Source organism: Neomonachus schauinslandi, chromosome 14 (assembly GCF_002201575.2).
Source record: "Neomonachus schauinslandi chromosome 14, ASM220157v2, whole genome shotgun sequence".
Lineage (NCBI taxonomy): Eukaryota > Metazoa > Chordata > Mammalia > Carnivora > Phocidae > Neomonachus > Neomonachus schauinslandi.
Genome location: NC_058416.1, coordinates 64,800,937 through 64,811,981, shown reverse-complemented (window position 1 = coordinate 64,811,981; position 11,045 = coordinate 64,800,937). Strand labels below are relative to the sequence as shown.

The window sequence follows — 11,045 nt, the reverse complement described above, 5'->3', positions numbered from 1 at the left end:
CTTTTTTATAAGGACATCAGTCATACCTGATTAGGGCCCACCCTAATGACTGCATTTTATCTTGATTACTTCTGTAAAGACCCTAATAAGGTCATATTCCGAGGTACAGGGGCTAGGATGCCAATAGATCTTTTGGGGGGCACACAACTCAACCCATAACAATAGAATTACATCAGGCACTTGGGAAGCCCAGGGCAGGTTGAGGGCTCGGGTATCCCTGTGCAGGCCCTGTCCCTGGCGTAGAGACAAACATCAGGGAGAGCGCTCCAGATGGCTTTGCACCAGCCCAGTGGTGCCCCATGAGGGCAGACATGCCTGGCCAGGGTGGGTGCTGGCGTGGGGCACGGAGGCAGACGAAGGGCATCGGCAGTGCCTGGGCTGAGAGCCTGGGTCGGTGTGCCTCAGCCAACAAGTGTTTGCCCCTGGGCCTGGGGCTGTGGGCTAAGCCACCACTGGGGACCCCATTCAAACCTGACCATGCTCAAGCACTTTTCCTCTGAGTTCAAAGTGAGCCAACGAGGGCATCAGTCCCCTGAGGGGTGCTCAGGGTGAGAAGAGGGAAGGGTTGAGAAGGCAAGTGGGGCCGGGTGCAGGTCCACACCCCACCCCGATCTCTCACTGGCTCTGAGGAGCCCAAGTTGGGGGTCAGCTGCAAAGGCAGATGGAAGTCTGGGTCTCAGCAGTGGACACACAACGGGACCCCCTGATGCTCAGCCTGGGCTAGGGACAGGAACTCCTGAGTACCTGCCGCAAACCAGGGTCCTGCACTTAAGACAGACTCCACTTGCCCCCTTGCCCTGAAACCCATTCCTACCATCCCCTGGCCTCCACAGTCCACCCCAAGTGCAGGCCTGACCACACCACTCCATGGGGAGGTCCCCAAGGGCTCTTCACTACACCCAGATGAGTCCCTGGCTCCTCAGCCCAGCTCAGGAGGCCCTGTAACTGGCACCTACCGTGTCCCATGCATATAGGCTCTCTCTCGAACCCCAGCCCAAGGACAGACAGATGGACAGGCTGATGGACCCTTGGGTTTCTATCAGGGTGCTCAGAGACCCATGAGCAAAAGAAGAAAGTGGGAAGAGGCTTGTTCTGGTGAGTGTGCCTTGGGAGCTCCTGCAGACCAAGAGAGCAGCCCTACTGACCCCCTGCACAGTTGTCCCCCATCACACAAGGACCTGAAATGCACTGACTCACCACAGCCTCCGAGTTTTATTATTAAGGTCTCACGTTCAAGTACAGATTCCTATGAAGTCTGACTCCCCAAGGAGAAGGGAAATAGCAAGGGCTGGCTGTGTCCCCTCACTGAGAGGGCCTGCCCAAGACCCATGACCCCCATTGGGCAGGTAGTTGCCTGAGAGCCTACCAAGGTGCCCCAGCATACACAGGACCCCTGGGGCATCATGCAGGACCACCCCCCTCCCCCCACAGGACCACCCCATGCACACAGGAGACCCCCCAGAGCACAAAGGACCACCAACCAGCCTGTGCTTCTGTTATGACAGTGAGTTTTTCTGGGGTTGTTCTCATTTCTCATTCCAAATGGGGCCTCTCCTCTCCAAGAGCAAGTCTAGCTGTCCAGAAGTGGACTACGCCCAGGAGAAAGGGAGCCACTTTTAAACAAAAGTCTACACCCTGTTGTTTTGATCAAAGCAAAGACCCACTGGCCAGAAGCACCTGCAGATGCGAGCGGCACATCTCTGCCTGTCTAGCATGCATACGTGTGTACGCCGGGGGTTGTGTGTGCATTTGAGCATGTGTACACCTATCTGTTGCCTGTGCATGGTGTGTGTGTGCCCATGCACCTCCAGGTGTGCATGGAAGCATGTGCCTCAACTCTGTACCTCTGTGCTTGGACAGGGGCAGACCCAGGTGCCTTCACATGGGCACAGCACACCTAGGCCTGCCCCAGGCCTGGCTGTGGGACTCTGTCACTCCTACTGGCGTAAGGGCAGACCCTGAGCTGGACACGTGGACACAGACAGGTCACAGAAACACCAGAGGGCCCTGGTCCTGGGGGATGCTTGGCCAAGTCACAGGCAGTGCATGTGCCTACGGAAGGTTCCTATCCACACTGGTCCTCGAGACAGGGCCTTCCAGGAGCCCAATGGCCACACCCAGGGAGAGGGGTTAGCTCTGCAGCTTGAACTCGTGGGTGCTGGTCTCCCAGCAGGCGGGGTCCTTGTCCAGCATGCTACGCTCTGTGAAGGTCACGTGCCCGTCCGCATCCACGAGGATGACCGTGTTGGTTCTGAAAGAGAGCAGGGGGCCCACGTTCAGCCCTCTGCCCTCAGCCCCCTGCCTGCCTGGTAGAGCCCCAAATGGGGCCTCTATCACCAGGAACCCTCTCCTGTCCTCCTCCCCTTCTACCCATCCCAAATGCTCAGTGCACCTTCTCTCCTCCTGCCAGCCGTCCCCAAGGCCAGTCCTCATTTTGTTAGCACCTGTCTCCCCGAGAGAGGGCAGCCCCTGTGCAAGCTGAAACCCAGAGTGGGCACACCCATGCCGAAGACTGGGGATCCCAGTCGGGCTTGGACCCAGCAGCCACACACCTGGCCAGGGAGCAGACCTGGCACTCTGCCTCACGCACATGAGTACACGTGAGCATGTAATTTGTCAAGAAAAAGGTGTGTGGATGGAGAAGCCTGAGAGAATTCATGACCCGCCACCTGCCAAGGGAAAAGCCTAAGAATGGAAAGGCCACCATTCAGGCATACAACCCTTGGGCCCTGGAGCATCAGTGCTGGGCAGTGACACCACCATGGCCCTGCCTCCTATCCCATCCCCCAGCTAGAGGGCTCGAAGCTGTCATTTCCTGGAGGATGGAAGCCTCGGGCCAACCTGAACTCGAAAACCAAGCATTACGTGTGACATCACCATGTACCCAGAGTACACGCGGTATCACCGTGGCATCACTCAGCACCTGTCACCACCCAAGCACCCCATCCCTGAGTCCTTAGTGGCCACGGGCCCCCAAGAGCTTGGCCTATCCACAGTCCACTGCAGGTCACCAGCCCAGCACAAGGCTGGTGCCCATGGGGCCTGGTGCAAGCCAAATCCGGGCAGATGTTGCTTTGCACGAGGCCACAGTCTGCCTCCAGGCCAGGTGGGCCAGGTGGGCCAGGTGGGCCAGGTGAGCAACAGCACTCCTAGGGCATCCTGGCTGGTCCAGCAACCCACCCACCTCCAAGTACAGCAGGTAGGCTACCCCAGACAGAATCGCAGGGATGGGCTGGGCCTCCCAGACACACAGAGCCAATCTTCCTCTGCCCAGGAGGGAGAGAGGCAGAGAAAGAACTTGATGGGACAGCAGACACCCATGCCAACAGCTTCTCCTTCCCAGGCATTCTCCCCTTGTGGCTGAGGCCAGAAGTTGCCCTTTTCTTGGGTAATGTGCCCAGGCCGACATGACCTGATTCCTGCTCTGGTCACACAGAGAATGTAACAGATCTAAGGACACAGGGCAAAGTGAGAGAAAGAGCTGGGCAGTGGGACCTCTGGGCCCACAGGGATCTGCCAAGCCGAGTGCGTCCATGGCCATCCCAGCCCCCTCGTGGCTGTGGAGGGAGCAGGAAGCAGCCCAGGAACCATTTCTACAGTATCCCTGGGAGCCAGCGAGCTTGTCGTGCAAAACCATCTGCTGTGGTGTCTGCTGGCCCCACAGCCGCCCCCCAAGCTGAAACAGCAGCTGCTTTTAGATAGGGCAGAGGCTCTGGGATCCACAGAGTTCAGGGAAGGCCGGGTTCCTCGTGGGACAGGACTGAATGCACCCAGCAGCCCCTCGTACCTGGTGCCATAGCCCGGGCAGCGCACACACACAGCCGCATACTTGCTCAGGAAGGGCTGCACGTACTCCCTGCCCTGGTCCTCAATGGCCGGGTCTGGCAGCTGCCTGGAAGGACAGAGGACGGGTCACTGCCACCCCCACCCACCCACCCACAGCCCCACTTGCCATCCTCAAGGCCTGCAGGGCCTAGGGAGCCTACCAGCCTCATGAGGTGGTTTGGGGGATCCACAGGGGCTATTCTGTGCACTTTTCTGCTGAAGGCCTCAAATCTCAGTCCAGTCTTTTATTTAGGACTCCATCACTGGGCCCAGGCTGCCAGACAGTGAGTGCCAGGACAGCTCCCCCTGCCAGGGCCCCCAGGAGCTTTCCCAGGACCCAGGGACATGAGCTCAGCACTGGGGAAGGCTCTGCTGAATCTGCAAATGCCGGGGGTCAATCTGGTCAGAGCTGTGCAGGGCCCCCCCCCAGGAAGGACAGAAGTCATCTCTCAGAGCAAACTTACCTTCCTGTCTTGGTGAGGTCTCAGTGGTTAGGGGTGCTATGGGGCAGGGGCCTGGCTGAGGGGTCACTGGCCACACACACGCCCTGCCTACCCCAAAAGGTACCCTATGGGCATCTCTCCATGTGACAGGAGCCCACTTGAGCCCTGCAGCTTGCCAGCCACTGAAGCTGGTGCTGGGCCCACAGCTGTCAAAGCAGCCAGGACCCCATTTCAGGCCAGAGGGGATGACAGCCAGTGACTGAGGGCCACGTGACTCACAGCTGAGCAGGGGATGCTGGACCAGCCCTAGCAGGGCTTCCCTGAGAGGTGGCTATGCTGAGGCTGAAAGTGCCCTAGTTCATGGTTCCAACAGGAGATGGAGAGTAAGCGAGGGGCAGGGAGGGGCTGCAGGAGACAGGAGTGGGAGGCAGCCCATGAGGGCTCCTCTGAGGGGCTGCTGGGGCATCTGGGCAGGTTAGCAGCCTGGCCTGAGTATGGGCCACATTGTGGCATGGGAAGAAGGTAGCTTGGCCAGCACCTCTGACCCCCAGGTGGGATGGCCAGGACACGCCAGGGGGTGGCGTCCCTGAGGCAGGTACTGTGTGCAGAGGCCACCGAGGTGCCTTAGGGAAGTCGGGTCAGGAGCTCCTTTCCCCGAGAAGATTCCCGGGACAGGTTTGTCTGTGCCACAGCACTGGTAGGACAGCATGTGGGAAGAACAGTTAACCCCTAGATACAGTCCCAGGCTGGCTGCTTGCTTCTGTGGTTGGCTAAGCACCTGGAGCTTTCTAGAATCTCCGACTAGTGGTGTGCAGACACGGGGAACCTCCAGCTACTCTCTGCCTCACACAGGCCCACATCAAGCCTCTGAGAGCATTGAGCTTCTAAGTGCACTGGCCCAGGAGGGGAGCAGTTAGGAGAGGAGCAAAGGACAGTATGTCCATCAGGCTCCCCCTGGCTGAGGAGCTGGACCCAGTCACTTCCACAAGCCTCCTAGGGCAGCACAGCCTGCCTGCCTCTACATCCCAGGGCTAGAGAAGAAGGGGGACACACTGCTCGCCATGGCAGGATCCGCCCACTCACGCCTCATCATTGTTGAGCACATGCAGGAGCTGGGCAATGAGGACATCCTTGGGGAGCGCCTGGCTCCGCTCCACGGCCTCCAGGAAGAGCTGCTTCCCAAAGCACAGCTTCCTCCAGGGCGTCTCCAGCAGCGCATTGCTTAGTCCATAGGTCCCTGCAGAGAAGGGGACAGCCCAGCCAGTGCAGAGGCCCCACTGTGGGAATTCAGAATAAATGCCCACCCGCGAACCTCAAGAAGGAACCACCTCCCCATCTCAGTCCTGTCTCTAAGCTAGGAAGAAGCTGCAAGGTGTGGATCTGCTTGAGAAGGTCAAGGGTGGGAGAATAGCAACCTGAGGCCAGAGGGGTACCTGCTGGGTATCAGTCAGTGGTTAGGGAGTCTGCCAACATCAGAATGGCCTCAACTCAGTGGGAGTAGGCAGGGCCCACCTCTACTCTATAATGGCCAGGACCCTGGCCTGGGGAACGATAGGGTCTCAGCACAACCTTCTCAGAACAAGTTCTCAGTGAGTTAAAAGAATGGGTGACAAAAAAGAAAAGGGTTTCTCATGTCAAAAAAAGGAGAGGCCCGGCCTTGAAGTGGAGAGGCCCCACTCTCAGGAAGCTTCAGGAAGCAGTGGCAGGTGACCCTGGAGTCATGCACCTTGAAAAATGCACCAAAGACAGGAAGCCAGCACCCCCTGCTGCAGCTCCTCACAGGGTGAGGATCTTGACTGAGTCTGAGGTGATTGCAGCCACTTCCAAGGAAGATAGCCTTGGCTCTGCTGGGCCACCAGGCTGGGGTATCACTGTGCTTTATCCATCAAGAGAAGCAGGGAAGACTACTCCACAGTGGTGCTGGGCACTTGGGTAGCCACATGCAAATAAGGAAGTGGAATCCCTACCTCACACCATACAGAAGAATCAATTCAAAATGTCCCATAGATCTAAACATAAAGGCTAAAACTACAAGCCTTAGAAAAACGCATAGGAGAAAACCTACCAACCTTAGATTAGGCAATGATTTCTTAAACATGACACCAAAAACACGAGCAACTGAAGAAATAAACTGGACTTCACCAAAATTTGAAATGATGTGCCCCAAAAGACATCAACAAGAAAGTGAAAAGAAAACCCACAGAAGGGGGACAATTTTTGCAAATCATACATCTGATACAAGACTGGTAGCTAGAATATATAAAGAACTATAACATGGGGCGCCTGGCTGGCTCAGTTGGAAGAGCATGTGACTCTTGATCTTAGGGTTGTAAGTTCCAGCCCCACACTGGGCACAGAGATTACTTAAAAATAGAATCTTAGGGGCGGATGGGTGTCTGCCTTCAGCTCAGGTCATGATCCCAGGGTCCTGGGATCGAGTCCCACATATGGCTCCCTGCTCAGCGGGGAGTATTCTTCTACCTCTGCCCCTTTCCCCGCTCAGGCTCTCTCTCTCTCAAATAAATAAAATCTTAAAAATAAATAAAATAAAAAAATAAGATCTTAAAAAAGAGAAAAAAACCTACAACTCAAAATTAAAAATAACAACCCAATTTAAAAATGGGCAAAGGATCTGAATAGACATTTCTTCAAAGAAGACATATAAATGACCCATAAGCATATGAAAAGATGCTCAACATCATTTGTCATCAGAGAAACGCGAATCAAAATCACCATGAGGTACTACTTCACATCCACTAGGATGGCTGTAATCAGAAAGACAGACAGGGGCGCCTGGCTGTCTCCGCCGGGGGAGCGTGAGACTCTTGATCTCGGGGTTTTGAGTTTGAGCCCCACATGGGGTATAAAGATTTTTTTTTTTTAATTTTAAAAATCTTTTCAAAAAAGACAATAATAAGGGCTCCTGGGTGGCTCAGTTGTTAAGCGTCTGCCTTTGGCTCAGGTCATGATCTCAGGGTCCTAGGATCAAGTCCCACATCGGGCTCCCTGCTCAGCAGACAGCCTGCTTCTCCCTCTCCCTCTCCCTCTGCTGCTCCCCGCTTGTGCTCTGTGTCTGTCTCTCTCTCTCTCTGTCAAATAAATAAATAAAATCTTAAAAAAAAAAAAAAAAAGACAGGAGCGCCTGGGTGGCTCAGTTTTGGTTAAGTGACTGCCTTCGGCTCAGGTCATGATCTGGGATCGAGCCCCGCATCGGGCTCCCTGCTCGGATGGAAGCCTGCTTCTCCCTCTCCCACTCCCTCTGCTTGTGTTCCCTCTCACGCTGTGTTCCCTCTCACGCTCTCTTTCTCTCTGTCAATTAAATAAAATCTTTAAATAAATAAATAAATAAAAGACAATAATAACTGCTGGTGAGGATGTGGAAAAATTGGAACCTCAGATGCTGCTGGTGGGAAATGTAAATGGTGCAGCTGCTTTGGGAAAGTTTGGCAGTTCCCCAAAGGGGTTAAACAATTATCTTACCATCCAGCACTTCCACTCCTAAGTATACACATAAAAGAGAGGAAAACACAGGTCCCCACAAAAACTTACAACAAATGTTCATGGCAGCACGATCCACAATAGCCAGAAGCTGAAAACAACCCAAGGGTCCATCAACCAGATGAATGGAAAAACAAAATGTAGAATATCTGGACAATGGACTATTATTCAGCCGTAAAGAGGAATGAAGCCCTAATTCATGCCACAACGTAGATGGACCTTGGAAACATGATGCTAAGAAAGAAGCCAGTCCCAAAGGCCACATATTGGATGATTACACTTGTACAAAATTTCCAAATAGGCAAATCCACAGAGACAGAAAGTAGATTAGTAGTTGTCTGGGGCTGAGGGGTCAAGGGGGGGGGGTGACCGCTAATGGAGACAGGGGTTTCTTTTTGGGGTGATGAAAATGTCACGGGGTTCCATAGCAGTGATAGTTGCACACCTTTGCGGATAAACTAAAATCTACCGAATGGTACAGTTTAAGTGAGTACATTGTATGATATGTGAATTACATCTCAATAAAGCTGTTATTTGGGGCGCCTGGGTGGCTCAGATGGTTAAGCGTCTGCCTTCGGCTCAGGTCATGATCCCAGGGTCCTGGGATCGAACCCCGCATCGGGCTCCCTGCTCAGCGGGAAGCCTGCTTCTCCCTCTGCCTCTGCCCCTCTCTCTCTCTCTCTCTCTCTCTCTGACTCTCATGAATAAATAAATAAAACATTTTAAAAATAAAGCTGTTATTTTTAAAAAGTGACACGGTCAGGCAGGATCAAGCTCAGGGAAACAACACGATGTATTTGAAATGACCTCGCTCCCTCCCTTCAACCTTCCCTCTCTCCCTCTGTCCCTTCCTTCCTCCCTTTAGCAGAAAATAAGCATCTCCAGTCACAGGATCTCAAGTACTGAAAAATGAGAGAGGGCATCACAGGGGTAGTTTCCAGATGCTTCCACAAAGGCCTCTGGGCCAACGCATAGAAGTGGGGGTAGGAGGGGCCTCTGTGTCCTTTTGCGGATTGTCCTTTTTCAATTCTCTCTGGGCAGTCACGGGCTCAGTGCTAGGAGAAGGTGGCCCTGGCTGTGGGCAGCCTGACATGTGGACCAAGTGTAGGCCATGGGCCACTATGGGGGCATAAGGCACACAAACGGCCAAGGAGCATAATCCCAGGAGAGAAATGTGACAGGGACCCAGTCTCTGAAAAGTACAGAAGTGTCCCCACAGAAGCAGCCCCCACCTTGTCACCACCCACCAGAGTAGGCTTACCTGGTGCCAGGACGACTGGCTCGGGCTCCCCCCGGTTTCCATAGTAGCAAATGACATCTCCCTTCTCTGTGCTGTGGACAGGAGGAAAGAGAGTCAGATGGGAGCTATGGGGCATCCAAATCTCTCACTGTCTGGCAATCTCCACAGTCCAGGACAGGGACAATGGCTCGCTGCAACCAGGACAGGAGCTGGTCAGGGCCCCTACCTCCCAGGTAGGATCTTTGAGACCCCTGGCTCCTGACTCCTGGCTCACCAGAGACCACTGGCCTGGGAGAAGCATCTAAAAGACCCTCCTGCCTCACCACATGCCCCCATGACACAGGTACTCGCATGCTATGTGCGTTAGTAACTGCACTGTGCCCACAGACACCAGTCCCCACCCCCACAGCCCATCTCTGGACACCTCCAGACACGGTGGAATACCCCAGGGTAACAGAGGCTTCCAAACAAAGCACCAAAGATCACATTTGCCTACTTTTATGTGCTGAGTGTGCATTTAAAAATAGTTCAAAATGCTCAGAGCTGAAAATGTTCCCACTCCTAAATACCATAGTAAATCTTCCTTGAAATTGCCTTCTCTGCAAACTAGGAAGGACTCTTCCTGGCCTGTGAGCCGCCTTGCTACAGGTGCAGGAAACGCCACACAGGAACCTTAACCTCCAGGATGAACCATTGCAAAGAAAGAGCCGAGTGGGGCTGCCAGGGAGTCCCTCTGGCTGTGCCCACCCTGGCCCCAGGGGGCTTCACATTCTGCTTGTGTTCTTCCTCCCCACAGCCCCTGGCTCATTTCTCAAGATATCTGGCTAATGACTTCAGAAATTGTGTTTATAGGCACAAAGCTAGAAAGCATGAAGACCTGTGGATTGGACACCCACTCCTGCCATGCTTGGTCAGGGACAAACCGTGATACCAATGAGGCTCTCTTCTTTTTTTTTTTTTTTTTAAAGATTTTATTTATTCATTTGAGACAAAGAGACACAGAGAGAGAGACAGAGAGAGAACATGAACAGGGAGAGAGGCAGAGGGAGAGGGAGAAGCAAGCTCCCCGCTGAGCCAGGAGCCTGATGTGGGGCTTGATCCCAGGACCCTGGGATCATGACCTGGGCGGAAGGCAGATGCTTAACCATCTGAGCCACCCAGGTGCCCCAAGGCTCTCTTCTTCTTGACCCTGACTTCCTTCTGGCACCTACCACTGGGGTTCCTTGCTGACTGCCGGCTCCCTCCACCCTCTGGCCTCAGCCCTCCACACCTGGCCCTTGGGCATAACCCACTCAGTTGCCCTGGCGACCACCTGGCCTTGAGAGCAGTGTCTAGGGAGGCAGGCTCTGACCCTGTGGCCCCAGGAGCCAGGAGAGCTGTTCAGGCACAGATGGGCCCAAGCCCACCTGCAGGAGCCGCCTGCCCATGCATGTGTCCACTCAGAGAATGGGGCCCTCGTCACCCAGCCACTTTGACATGGCTGCTGAGCACTGAGTCCTGCTGGTCTACTGGTCTCCCAGACCGGGTCAGCTGTAGAGAGAATGACAAGCAAAGGGGTCCCTGCTAGGCATGGAAGTCTCCCTGCAGTAGCTGCCCATGGTGCGGAGGAGAGGTCCAGGGCAGCAAGTACCTACGCCAGCCCCACCTCCTCCCATGGCCACTGCAGCCTCCACATCAATGTGTCGATCTGTCCAGTGGGGCTGAGCAGGCCACATGCAGTGGACACTCAAGGCACAGTGGGCCTGGGGCTCCTTGTGGAAGGAAGTAGGCTCAGGCCAGGTGTCTGGTCATGGGCCAACCACGGGGTACTGACCACCTCCCCTGGTGGAAGCTGACGACATGCACTGACCTCTGGGGCACTGGCAGCGGGGGTGCATAAGGGGAGGGCAGGAGGGAAGGACAATGGATGCTCGCTTCACTGAAGGACAAATTCACAAAACCCCTGCAGTCCCCAGCCCACATCTGTAAAGTGCAAGTCCTCCAGGAGGGAGCACAGGACGCCCCACCCGCCCTGTCGGGCTGTTCCCACCAATGCCTGA

General features: G+C 54.8%; 1 protein-coding gene across 2 annotated transcripts in view; it reads right to left on the bottom strand.

The window, feature by feature from the left end:
- Positions 1–1,133: 1,133 nt before the first annotated feature.
- TANGO2 (transport and golgi organization 2 homolog) overlaps positions 1,134–11,045 on the bottom strand; it is a 38,585-nt gene continuing 28,673 nt past the window's right edge. For both annotated transcript variants that reach the window (XM_044921287.1, XM_021690834.1), the window contains exons 6-9: positions 9,028–9,098; positions 5,352–5,505; positions 3,788–3,892; positions 1,134–2,251 (exon numbers count right to left, since the gene is read on the bottom strand). In XM_044921287.1, coding sequence (XP_044777222.1) covers positions 2,131–2,251; positions 3,788–3,892; positions 5,352–5,505; positions 9,028–9,098 — 451 coding nt within the window. In that variant the 3' untranslated portion in view covers positions 1,134–2,130. The remainder of the gene's footprint in view (positions 2,252–3,787; positions 3,893–5,351; positions 5,506–9,027; positions 9,099–11,045) is intronic.